Source organism: Mesoplodon densirostris, chromosome 4 (assembly GCF_025265405.1).
Source record: "Mesoplodon densirostris isolate mMesDen1 chromosome 4, mMesDen1 primary haplotype, whole genome shotgun sequence".
Taxonomy (NCBI): domain Eukaryota; kingdom Metazoa; phylum Chordata; class Mammalia; order Artiodactyla; family Ziphiidae; genus Mesoplodon; species Mesoplodon densirostris.
Genome location: NC_082664.1, coordinates 108,017,487 through 108,031,073, shown reverse-complemented (window position 1 = coordinate 108,031,073; position 13,587 = coordinate 108,017,487). Strand labels below are relative to the sequence as shown.

The 13,587-nt window shown below is 37.8% G+C and overlaps 1 protein-coding gene across 1 annotated transcript in view; it reads right to left on the bottom strand.

Annotated features, from left to right (window-relative positions):
• The window catches only part of LRRC28 (leucine rich repeat containing 28), a 206,049-nt gene extending 193,075 nt beyond the window's left edge, over positions 1-12,974 (bottom strand). Inside the window, exons 1-2 of the mRNA XM_060095096.1 lie at positions 12,890-12,974; positions 9,047-9,274 (exon numbers count right to left, since the gene is read on the bottom strand). Of these exons, the coding sequence (XP_059951079.1) occupies positions 9,047-9,214 (168 nt within the window). The 5' untranslated portion in view covers positions 9,215-9,274; positions 12,890-12,974. The remainder of the gene's footprint in view (positions 1-9,046; positions 9,275-12,889) is intronic.
• Between the last annotated feature and the right edge of the window lie 613 nt (positions 12,975-13,587).

Below are 13,587 nucleotides of genomic sequence, written 5' to 3'. Positions count from 1 at the left end.
TTCTTCGAAATGATGAAATATTTGTGTGACATTTACAGAGGCTAAAATTATCACCTTAAAAAATATAAATAAATAAATGTTAAGTATCTGCAAAACTGCAAGTGTTTCATTGCCAAAAATGTAAAACAAACTTCAAGACGTATTTTTTACTTAGCAAAACCTCTTACAGAAAATACGCTCAAAATTAAAAAGACTGTACATCTGATACATTTACAAAACTGAAATATGTACAGTCGGTCCTCTATGTGTGCAGGTTCCACATCCTCTGATTCAACTAACCACAGATCAAAAATATTCAGGGGAAAAAAATTCCAGAAAGTTCCAAAAAGCAAAACTTGAATTTGCTACACCAGCAACTATTACATAACATTTACATTGTATTCACAACTACTGATATAGCATTTACATTGTATTAGGTATTATAAGCAATCTAGAGGTGATTTTAAAGTATATAGGAGGATATGCATAGGTTATATGCAAATACCAAGACATTTTATGTAAGGGACTTGAGCATCCTCTGATTTTGGTATCGGAGGGGGTACTGGAACCAATCCCCCGCAGATACCAAGGGATGACTGTATCCGAATATTTTTCAAAAGAAAACAAACATTAAAAATTACTTAAATTCTTTGTAAAGTATTGGGACTTCCCTGGTGGTCCAGTGGTTAAGAATCCGCCTTCCAATGCAGAGGACGTGGGTTCGATCCCTGGTAGGGGAACTAAGATCCCACATGCCACAAGGCAACTAAGCCCGCATGCCGCAACTACTGAGCCCACGCGCTCTAGAGCCCGCACGCCACACCTACAGAGCTAGCGTGCCCCAACTACTGAGCCCGTGCACTCTGGAGCCTACACGCCACAACTAGAGAGAAGCCCACACACCGCAACTAGAGAAGCCTGCACACCGCAATGAAAAGATCCCGCATGCCACAATGAAGATCCCGGGTGCCACAACTAAGACCCAACATAGCCAAATAAATAAATATTTTTAAAATTTTTTCTGTGAAGTGTTAATATTAAAAATATCTGTTTAAAAAGGAAAGGTATATAGATATCATAAACAAGGGTTGAAGATTAGATCATCATTTGCCCCTACCTACTTTCTATTTTTTATTTTTTAAAAAACCTATTTAATATGCATTCAGTAAGTATGATTTTATAAATGGAATTTTCAAAGCAAAAAAATAGACACAAAAAAAGAATACTAAACACTTTTTCCATAGGGCCAGATCAACCATTTAAAAATATACCCACCCTTTATAATTCTATATGCTTAAAACATAATTGTTTGTTTTAGGAGGGAACAGTGTTCCAAGCTCAATGCATGATATTTTAAGCACCTTACATACATTTTATCTATTTATCTATCTATCTAGAGAGGGAGAGGGAGAGACAGAGACTGATTCGATGGGGCTAACATTTAAAAATTGGTATCTCACTCAGTGCACAGGTACCTCATTTTTAGTACAGTGAATGCTTGAAAATGAATTTAAACTGGTGGAAACATATACAAAGTAATGGCTTCTGAGTCTTCTGCTTGTACACAGAATCCCTCAAGTGGACAAGGATATGGTCTAGTGTTAGATAAAGATCTGTATCCCTGCCCTCTCCTTCTAAACCCTCCCTCCTAATTCCCCAGGCAAAAACTACAAATCACGAAGAGTGGGTTAAATCATGTTCCCCATATTTCTTTAAGAAAGTATAGAATGATGCATGTTGTAGAAGTATTTCTATCAAAACAGCTAGACTCACAGTAAAACTCACAGGTAAACTTCAAAGAGGTAACTAGGAAAACTCACCTAACATGGAACACCTCATTGCTCCACAGTGGCTAAATGTGGTTAAATTTTAACTACATGGTGCTAGGCTAGAAACAGGTCATCAATAAATACCTGCAGAATTAAAAAAGCAAGACTGACTGGACTACAAGTTAGAAGACCTGCTTTTTGCTCTAATTGGCCATAAAAATGACTTTAGACCCATCTATTAACCTCTTCTAAGCTTACTTACCTCAAGGAAGAAAAACTGCCTAAATCATCTATAAAGTTCCATACAGCTTTGAAATTCTATGATTCAACAGAATAAATTATAGGTCAGACATTCATTTTCCAAGCTATTTCAAATAGTTTGTTAAGTATTTGACAAGGAGATACTGTCAACCAACCAGTAACAATGAGGAAAAGTTACTTAAATCTGAAAATTCAGTAGGAAAAACAGCTTTGATTTATAACAAAACCCACAGTTTTCAGGCACAGGTATATTACTGAGACGGGGTACATTTGTAATGAATGTTTTGCAGAACTATAAGCATTAAAACATAAACAGAGCATCAGAATGCTTTACCATTTGACATAAGTCGTTTCCACACATTCAATTTAAGAAATAACTAAGATGTTTTTATACAGAGCTAACTCAAGAACAGAGTATTCACAGTGATTACGGAGGCCCTACACCCTAGCAGCAGTGGAAGCTGCAGGGGTCCGACAGATTAGGGAAAAACAAAAAGCCCTTGTGCTGGAATCAAAATGAACCAATCAAACAGAAACAAAACCATTCCCTCTCCCTACTTCTTCTGGCACACTTGATTGCATGGTGCTCTTTTTTTTTTTTTACCATCTCTTTAACTTATTGTTTTTCCCTTCAGGGTGTTCTGATGTTCATTTGATCCAGATCCTACACCTACCAAATTCAAAGTGGGCAGAGCATGTAGCTGTGTGACTTCTCAGTCATCAACCCCTTTCACCCTCAACCCAGCCACCAGTTGCAAGGAGCATAAACGCAGGCATCACCATCATTGTAAATCAAAACGTTTAGACTCACTGATTAATAAAATTTGTGAGCTGGATAAGATCTTAGTGGCACTAAATTCCAACAATCTTATTTTGACTTTTAATTATAAAAATCATATACTGAAAAGAATATAAACCAAACTTAGTAGTAGGAACTTTCCCTTTTACAATAAACACTTAAATGTAAGGCTCTGTTTATTCCAGCTCCCACCCCCCTTCTTGTGCCCTCCCCTCTTCCACAGCTATAATCACTATTGTTTGATGTATTCTTTTTTTATGCCTTAGTTTATTTGTCTATAAAGTAGGAATAATAGTGCCTACCTCCTAGGACTGTCTTGCAGATTAATTAGATCAATACATATAAATCACTTAAAACAGTGCTTGGCACTTAGTAAAGACTCAAACGATGGTAGCTGCTACCAGATTTCAACCAACCCCATATTGATGAACACTTAGGTTTTCACAATTTTTCATCATATACAGTGTTGTGATGAGTACCCTTGTCCACTTGACTATTTTTTCTGTTGGGTAAATTCCTGCAAGTGAAAATGCTGGTTCAAACATATGCACATGTAAAATTCTGCTAGATATGGTCTAACCACCCACCAAAAGTAATGAGTCAATTTCCATTCCTTCCAATAGTGTATGAGAGCATCTTCTCCCCATTGTCTTCAACATAGGGCACTGATAATCTTCAAAACCAGGTATTAAATCTTTTCTAATTACTAGGTAAGGATGATCAATGTTTTATCACTTCTGTTGAAAGTTAAACATTTTTTTGTTTTGACTATCTGTATTCTTTTATGATTTGCCTGTTTATATTTGACGGGGGAAGGTCAGGAAAATTTTCTCCTGGGTCAATAGGAAAGAAATAACATCCTCATCCCCCACCTCATCCCCCCACCCCAATTCAGGATTGTGATGGACATACCTCTTCTTCCCTTGAATCTCAGAAGGATATCATTTTTAAGTTCTCTCCTGTTACATAGATTAACTGCTTAATCAGGATCCATCTACTCTTATTGCTCTTAGCCATAAGCCAAACTCCCTTCTTTCACTAAAATTTAGATGCCTCTTTCTTATCCATTCATATTTATAAATAAAATTGTCAACAGGTGAGATGAGAGCTCCATCAGTATTTGGGGAGGTCACTCTTCCACATCCCCAGGAAGGCCTGCTGCCTACTACACTCATTAAGAGAAGCTGGCAGATCCATTAAGTGATTTTGCTTCCAAGTTGAGTTTTTTTCTTTTCCCCTCCAAGTCGCTTGTAGCCTTTTATTCTATAAATGAAGGAACTGAGATCCAAAGAGGTTAAGCACATAGGATCTTGGTCTATTACTTCCTAGTACTAAGTTGTGCTACCAAACAAGGAAACACTCTCTTGCTGGAGCTGCAGAACTCAAATGCTTCCACTGCTAATTCCTGCTTCCATGTTTCATTCCTTCTTTAACTCTTACAAAGACCCCAGCTACTTGCAGGGAGGGGGTGTGGGGATTAGGGTGCAAGGGGACAAGGTAGGCTCTACCTCAGCCCCCTCCAGCCTGCACACTCATATCCTGTCATCATCTGAAATTTCTCCATGACTGATGTCTCTCTCCACAACTAATGTCTCTCTCCACAACTACAATATCCCATCCTCCCAGATGGCTTACTCAATCATGCCCAGTATAGTAAGTCTTCAACATCAATGGATCCTTTGGACCCTCTCCATTTTCCCTATTCACTCACTCCTTTCTTTCTTTGCCTCCAATCCACCTCAGACTCCATGTCCCATCATTTTAATCACTCTTGCCAAAATCCTAAACCTCCTTAGTCCCTCTATACCTGGCAGAAACCTAAGTCTGCATAAATGCAACATCCCAACTTCTTCATACCTCAGACATCTGAGAACTGCAGGAGAAAACTCCCTAAACAAGCAGATGGTTCCACCATACGCCTAGCCATCAACTGCTTGCTGAACGATTCTACCACCAGTGATTCTACTACTTTTCTCTAACCAAACTGCTGTGACTCTTCGCAACAATAATTTCAAACCTGCACTCTCCACAAATCTTCACTCCCTAAGCAGCTGGCCTTGCCTGGTAGTCACCAGACAAGAACTCTCTCCCCCACAATCTGAATCTTCCTTTGCACCTATCCTTCCTTTCTCTTGTTAAAGGCGGAAGGGATACTATTTCTAAAGTCCTTCCCTCCAATTGTGCTCTGGAGCCCATCCTTTCCTACCTTCTTAGGAATCTTGAACTTTTAATTGTTCCTTATTTCTGAATCTTCAACTCCTCTCTAATGGAGATTTCCCATCAGCATTTATACAAGCTCAACTCTTTCCTCTTAGAAAAGAGAAGAGGGGTGAAGAGGAAAGAAAAAAGGAGAAAGAAGAAAAAATTCTCCTTTTTTGTCAAGACCCCTCCAGCTATGACCGCTTTTCAACATCAAAACCAAACCTGAAGACCCATCTACCTTGTTATCTAATTTTTCATCTCCTTCTCACCAATTAATCCCTCAAACTTGCATTCTACTCTCCAGAGCTTCTAACATAATCACCATCATAGTCACCATCACTTTGTCACTAAAGTCTTTGGACAAATATTGATCCTAATCTTCTGCCACTGAATCTCAGATCATATTTTTTTCTTCAGCTTGGGATGTCAAGAAACAAAAATTCCATGAGAGTAAGAATTTGTTCCGTGATGTATCTATGTCAGTGCCTTGTAGAGTACTGGATACACAGAAAGTACTCAATAAATACATGCTGAATGAATGAATGATAGTTTTCCTCCCAGGCTCCTGACAAAGTCATTCTTCAGGGTCAATGCAAATAGCACCTTCCTTAAAAAATCTTTTACAATCCTGCTACACAGAATTAGATTATGTGTCCTACAAACGTTAGACAGTAGCCAGGCACTGGGGATACAGAATTTAAGACAGAGTCCCTGCCCTCAAAGACTCTCAGTCTGGAACTGTTATACCTGTACTATAGATCTTATGCTCTTCTACTTTATATTCATTTATTTATTCATTCAACAACTATGTGGATGCCTATCAAATACAGAACCTGTATCTCCTATTCTCTTATTAACTTTAAACTACCACAAAGATCAGAGACTTAATAATTCTTAAACTGCATTTAAAATAATTATAGAAAAATTCTTTAAATCATTTTCTAAGATAAATGTTAGGAACCAAAATCATGTTTCCTAACTACTTCTTATTCACCTATTAATTATATAACTGGATTCTTATATAAATTGACTCATTATATTTTAAAGTTTTAAGACTTTTCAGTTATACAAATAAGTGGAAATACTGTATAATGAAATACTGCTAAAAAGTACTTTAAAATATAAAATGTTCCTACCCTTTGACCCAGCAATCCTACTTTTGAGACCTGATCCTAAATACAAGGATGTATATATATTTCTTGGCCTAGAATTTAGTGGAATGAGAATGAAGTGAAGAGAGAAATCTGCAGAGAAATATGTAGAGTATGATTCCCTTTTGTTGTTTAAAAAGAGAAAAAAATACAGAGTACATAATTACATAAACACAAGCAAAGGAGTGGAAGGACACAACCAAACTATTAACACTGGTTATTCCAAAGCACAGAATTGGAGGAATAGAAAGAGAAACTACTACTTTCCATATATTTTTTATGTTGGTTGCTATAAGGGCACATATTTTTATATGTAAAATATGAAGTTTATTCTTTTGTATACAAAAAAGGCTTTTCCCTGTGCTTTATTTTTAATATGGGCACTCCCCAAGTTCTAAGCATCTGACATACAATCATCCTACAAATATAAACCATAGTGCAATACTGAGCAGCTTGAAGGGAAAAAGGAAGGACAGAAGTCGGGCATTAGTGACTCCTCACCAAGAGGCTTCATACGAAGAGGGGAGAAGGGGAATGCTGAGGAGAAGACATTTAAACACAATAAAACAATGTTAATAAGAAATAATAAAACAATGTGGAAATGGAAATGATTGGCAGGTTCCCAAGCTTCTCTAAAAAAAAAAAAACAAAAAGGCCAATTAACTCATAATGTGTTTGAGATAGTATATGCTTCCAATAATGTGTTTTTTTCCTTTGGAGTATTGCAGTTTAAGTCAAATTTTACATACTAAATCTCTATTATTTCTATAGGAAATATACTTTATCAATAACACCAGCAAACATTATAAAAGCCTGCCGTCACTAGTTTGGAGCACTCAAGGGCAAGTACTGTTTCATCAGCTTTGAAAACCTGTGCAGTATGCCATTCTCAGACTATGCTGGATATAAGTAAGCTGTCCTATACTCAGTATAGTCACGGAATGGTATGGTTGCTACCATTCCCACCATCCCAATATCTGTATGGCACTTCACAGTTTAAAAAGCTCTTTGATACAAAGGAATCAAATGTTCCAGCTAAGAGAAAGCATTCAAATAAAATATATACACCTGCCATTAAAAACATATGCAACAATTTAATCTTCAGTGACTAAAAAGGTGGCAAAGCATGAACTTGAAATGTATGCTTGGGAGCCATTATATCAGTTAAAATTGTATAGTAGATACTTAAATATTTTCATAAATAGAAAACTGTAGCCAAGAAACGGCCACAAAAACAAAAGTTTGTTGTAACATTTATAAGCAAAGGTCAATTTCTTCTACCCGTGGACTATAACTGATGGTTGAGAAGTAATCCACTCACAACCTTTTCTTTGTACATCAACAACAAACATGAGAAAATGTGGGCTGTAATCCTTGACAAATTATTTCTTACACCACTTCTCCAAAGGGCGGAAAAACACTAGGTAAATACGGTTTCACTTCATGCAATGACGATCTCGCAAAAAGGGTTAATATAACTATATACAGATTGTTAAAGTTTGAAAAGTGAAAAATCTAATTTAAAAAAATCTAATTAGGCATGCAAAATAATATATACACAAATATGTCAAACACTAAAAATGAAAGATATACTTGCACTTACTTTCAGACACAACAAAGATAAACAAATTTTATAATGCTTTCTACACATTGTAGGTATTTTGCAGATTAACTATAACTTTTCCAGAAGAATACTCCATATATATGAAGCCAGTAAGGCATATTTTCAGATACTCAGATACTTTCAGAGAAGGGAATGAAAAATGGGTCTGTTCACAAAGAAACAACAAGAATTCATGAATCATCTAAAGAGAAAAAGAACTAGAATTCAAAGTATAAGATTTAAATGAGGTTCAGTGATAATCAGAAAAGGCCACATAAAGCAAAATCCATTTAAAACAGAGACCAAATATCATGATAAACAGTGGGAATAAAAAGTTTGACAGGTACGCTCTCTTGAAAAATATTTTAGTTTTTTTAATCTCATAGGTAATAAAATTTAGGTTATAATGATAACTATGTGCTTATTCTTAGAACATAAAAAGAGTGAACCAAATGTTGGCTTTTGTGGCAAAAATTTTTCCAACAAATTGGATGACAGCCCAATTCAAAGTCATCTGATTTTCACAGTGCAATCATAAAGAAGGTTTTTTGGTTTTGGGGTTTTTTCAAAACACTCAAAGGCTACATCAAGCCTCCTAATGCCTGTCTTAATATTTTAATCTTCAAATCATTCCCTTTTTAAATACGTCTAAATCAAAGTCATCCTTGTTGGTCTTTCTCTTCTTTACTTTTTAACTGGCCTGTTGGGTACTGTAACATCCATAAATCATCTAAGAATCTTAACACACAAAGAAAGCACAGGCCCAGAGAGATGCACAGGCTAAGTGAAGAGGGATTTCTGAATAGGGACTAATTTTTTTTTTTAATTTTATTGGAGTATAGTTGATTTACAATGTTGTGTTAGTTTCAGGTGTATAGCAAAGCGATTCAGTTGTACATATATTGATACATGTATTCATTCTTCTTCAGATTCTTTTCTTAGATAGCTTATCACAGAATATTGAGTAGAATTCCCTGTGCTATACAGTAGGTCCTTGCTGGTTATCTATCTTATATGTAGTAGTGTGTGGGACTGATTTCATAAGTGGTATATTAGTGAATATTTTGCTTTCCTACACGACTCTTGAAACTTCATAACTGCAAGAACTTGGATAGTGAATTCTCATGTAATGAGAACCCTCTGTATGTGTACTTTTATTACCTGTTTATACAACAAGAGGTGATATAAATCTAGGTCTGAATATCTTAAGATATATAAAATATATCTTGCTCAGGACCACATTATAAATGACTTTTTTTTTTAATGCAACGTAATACTGTACCAAGGTTGTAAGGGAGTTCCTTTTCATGTAGAGTCTCTCCAAGTACTGTAGTCCCTCATCTTTTAGTAACTCCAATGGGAAATGCTGCAGATTCCTATAATTTAAGAACAAATTCTTGTGCTTTTCCAGCCTTGCCACAGTGATCGTCTTACAAAGTTCAGATGCCATGACTGAACATATCCCATCAGGCACACTGCAGCACTACATCTTGTCAAAACTGGTCCATTTCTAAAGAGAACAAAAAAAATGGAAAATTATGATACTGCTAACAAACGTTGCCAAATAAACCAGTTAGTATATATAGCTGTTTGCAGACGTTACAAAGAGAGTTCTACATCAATTCCTATATTTTTCTTTTATAACAACTAAATTTTCACACATATTTAGAAGATTAAATGAATAACTATTTAATAAAAATACTCTCACTATTTAAGCAATATTTACTACTTAGCAGAAATAGTTCTATTTGAAAAAAATAGTTCTTGAACTTGAGATAGGAATCCCTATCTAAGAGAACAGAGACCAGTTTCATAACATGCAACCAAAGAAAGAGCTTAAAAAATTAGACACAGCAAAACCATTTCCTTCTTGAACTACCTCATTCTGTCTTTAGCTTAAAACATTTTTAAAATATTTAAATGTATATAATATAAAATATAACTAGATCACTTACAGCTTCATTTTCTTCACCTCTTACTACCTAAATATTGTCCTATATTCTAATATTTTCTTTCTTTTATCTCTTTATTCTCTTTTCTTTCTTTCTTCTTAGCTTTGCAGATGATCAGAAGTAGCAAAGAAACAGGCCTGGGAACATAGAGTTTTACTTAATTATTTCAATGAAAGAAGAAATACTGCACTAGGAAATAAGAATCCTGTACTTTTCTATTACAATCTTTCTGGGCCTTAGTTGCCTAATATTAAATGGAGACGGCAATTTATTGGTAAGGGCCAGAACCCAGAACAGATTAAATTCCTTCCTAGCTCCAAATTGACAAGGATAGGAAGAGAAATAACATTTCCCATCTTATCAACTAGGCACAGGGCAGAAACAAACTTCACATCACTTACCACAAGAAGAAACAAACTCAGATTCAATAATTTGTCCAAGGTCAAACAGCTCATAAGGGAACAAGGATTTTTTTTTTCTTGGGCTGGGGAAGAGTGTCCAGTGGATTTCAAAGCCTGAAGCCTTTATACACACAGACTGACAGGATTCCACAGGATACTAAGAAAATGCTAAAACACTAAAAACAAGTTGAGCTTTGTTCAAAGATTCTACTCTGGTTTTCCTGGGCACCCTTTCTCAAACTCTCCAAAGAGAAGTACCTTTCAAAGAAAATGTTTTTTCGTAAGAAAAACTATTTTCACTGGGAATTAATACCAAGTTAGTACAAAATGCAGTAACATAAGCTTTCAAGAAGCAGAGTTTTCTAACTTTTTGGTTGTTTTCTATTATTTCCAAACTCTTAATTCCCAACTAATAAGAAAGTATTTGCTATTTATATAAAAGGTCAGAGAATATGGAGTATTCAATTATATCCCCAATGCAACATGAGAGTCCAGTACCTTCCCATATTTATACTAGCTACTCACTTACCTATTTTTATGAGACATATTACTTGACTTTGAACAAGATACTCAATCTTTCCACATCTTAGTTCTCTCCCTGTAAAGCAAGGGGAACTAGGCTAGAAATAACATCGTTGATTGTATTTAGAAAGGGAAGCTTTCTGGGTAATTATTCACTGAAATAGTAAACTAGAAGCCCTTTAGATGTCTCACAAGCATCTCAAACTTAACACATTCAAAAAGAGTTTTTGATATTCATCACCAATCCAAATCTTCCCCAGTCTTTCCAACCACCAGGAAAGAGGAAGTCATGAATGATTCCTCCACCACCTCCAATCTATCACAAGGCGTATGGTTTCCATCTCCAAAATATACCTCAAATCTATCCACATCTCTCCATCTGCCCAAATGGAAAGCCACTGTCATCTCCTGCCTTGCCATATGTATTACTGGTCTCCCTGTGTCCACTCAAGTCATTTTGCAATACATTAATCACTTAGCTGGTAGCCTTTAAAAAAGTAAATCCAACTATGTCTGCCTCTCTTTCTCAGGTAAACTTGCTCCCTAGTCACATGCATTCTAAATAAACCCTTCAAAAGTTTATCAAGAAAAATCAAACTTACCAAGTATTGAGGGCTCTTCACAATCTGGCCCCACCCACTTCTCCAGCCTGGCAGCACCCTCCCTGGCTTCTCACCAAACTCCTGGGCTTTTCTAGTGCTTGAAAGTGCTAAACTCTTCACACCACTTCCTTCTCTCCTTTAGCCTTTGAAAGCACTGTCCCAACGCCCTTCACGTTTCAATGTAAAAATCACTTCCCCATCCCAAGCTAAAGTCTTCTCTCTTACTCTTTCTTTGTAGGATTCTTCACAATTTGTAATCTATATATTTATTGGTGTATCTATCTATTGTCAATCTAGCCAAGAGACTGTACCGTAAGCTCCTGAGGGCAGAGACCTTGCTGTTTTCTTTACATTTGTATACCTGCCTCTAGCACAAAACAGGCCCTCAAACAGCTGATGAACAACTGACAGTAGGACATGTGAGTAATATTGCAAGGTAGATTTTTTTTCACCTCTGATCTAAGGTCGGCTTGCAGATACTATATGCTGAGTGCGTGCTATGTGCAATAAAGATCTCTCAATCCTTAAAACTCTGCACTGCAATAAACATTATTTAGCCTATTTTATAGATGGGGAAACTGAGTTTCTCAGAGGGTAACTTGCCAGAATACCAACCCAGGTGTTCAAAGCCTGTGCACTGCTCTTACAAGGAAGACTTCCATGAACTTCAGTGGGGCCTGTGCGTCTTCCTATTATTATTTAAGTGGTAGGCAAAGTTTATACAAAGCTAAGACTACAAAGCAAAACCCACACTCCCTGATGGGAAGATCCAACAAGAGAATACAGTGTAACCTGACGGCTTTCCTTCTAATCCTGCTGAATCCTGATGGGTGGGATTGGTTGCCCTTAAAACGTCATTACACTCTGTTAAAATGCGTCTGGCTAGGAAGGCAGTTTGGGAGATGAAATCTAGACAAATGAAATCTGAAAGCTTCCAATAATAAATAATGGTAATGGTTTTCCGTATGCATTCACTGGCAATGCAGCCTTTACCAGCATAATTTTCTTACACATATTCCTTTCACTACCTCTTATCTACGATTAAAATCAAATGGTATACTTAATATTAGCTGTATACAACTGCACCTGCGTAACAGTTTTCTGACAGGTAAACACCAATCCACTCTATTATTATTTAAAGCAAACTAACCTTTCCATCTTAAGAAAATTCCACACATTTTAAAACAGGTGTGTTTTAAGGGAAAGGAGTCCCTTAGATTGACTTCCGTACTTAATTCAGTGGAATACCCACTCCAGTTTCCTAATATTGTAGATTAATGAATTAAAACCCGCACATTAAAAGCATTTATTAAAGGTTATTTTCTCAGTACTGAAAAGAAGGCTGGCAGAAGTCTTAGGCAAAACACATGCCGTTTTGCCCGAGTTAACGAAACACTCTGGTCGTCAGAGTTTGGAAGCAGTGAGCCCAGTGGCAGGGATTTCACAGACCCGGTATCGGGATTCTCCGACCACCGAGGGAGAGGAGGGCCCGGCAGCTGTGGCGACCCGAGGCCCGGACGGGCCCGCTCCCGCCGGGGTCCACTCGCTGCAGCCAGGACGCTTCTGCCAGACCCGGCCTCGGGGCCGGGGGTCGGGCCAGAGGGCCTTGCTACGTGAGCCACCCGAAATGGCGAAGTGCCACACTCACCTCGACCAGCAGAGCCAGCGCTCCCGGGCGCAGGGGCGCTGGACGGCAAGCCTGGACTCGGCGGGCGGGGCGGGGCGCCGGGAGGGGGACGGGGCGGGGCGCGGACGACGCGGGGCGGGACAGGGCGGAACCCTCACTTCAGAGGGCTGGGGGAAGACAGAGAGGAGGAGAGGAAGACGGAACCTCGCGATAATGCTCCACCGTTCTCGCGGTTTTTACGATAGATCGCACGAGAGGCTTGTTTTCCAAGCGATGTGCCTATTGGCCAACAATGTGGCTTCTCCGCGACTTGGCCCCGCCCCTGGCTCGGTCTTTGCTTCCGGCTCCGGCTTCCCGGTTTGCTGGTGGGATCAGCTTTTTGCTCAGAATTTTGAGGGGGTAGTTTAGCCGGCCCCAGCCTCAGGGACGGTCAGTAACTGATCAGTTCTTTCATTCATGCATTCACTGACGCAGTCCTCTCATTCAATGCATACATTGAGAAATTACAACAGTAATAACACCAGTCGCTTTACTGTATACCAGGCAGCGTTCTAAGATCTGTGCATACGTTATCTCAACCCTCACAACAATCCTATGACACAGGTACTATTACTGTACTCGTTTGACGGATGAAAAACTTAGGTCAGGTAGGTTTATGTAATATGGCCAAGGTTAGTAACCAAGTAGTGAGCTTAAGCCCGGTATAAAAGAAGTCACTG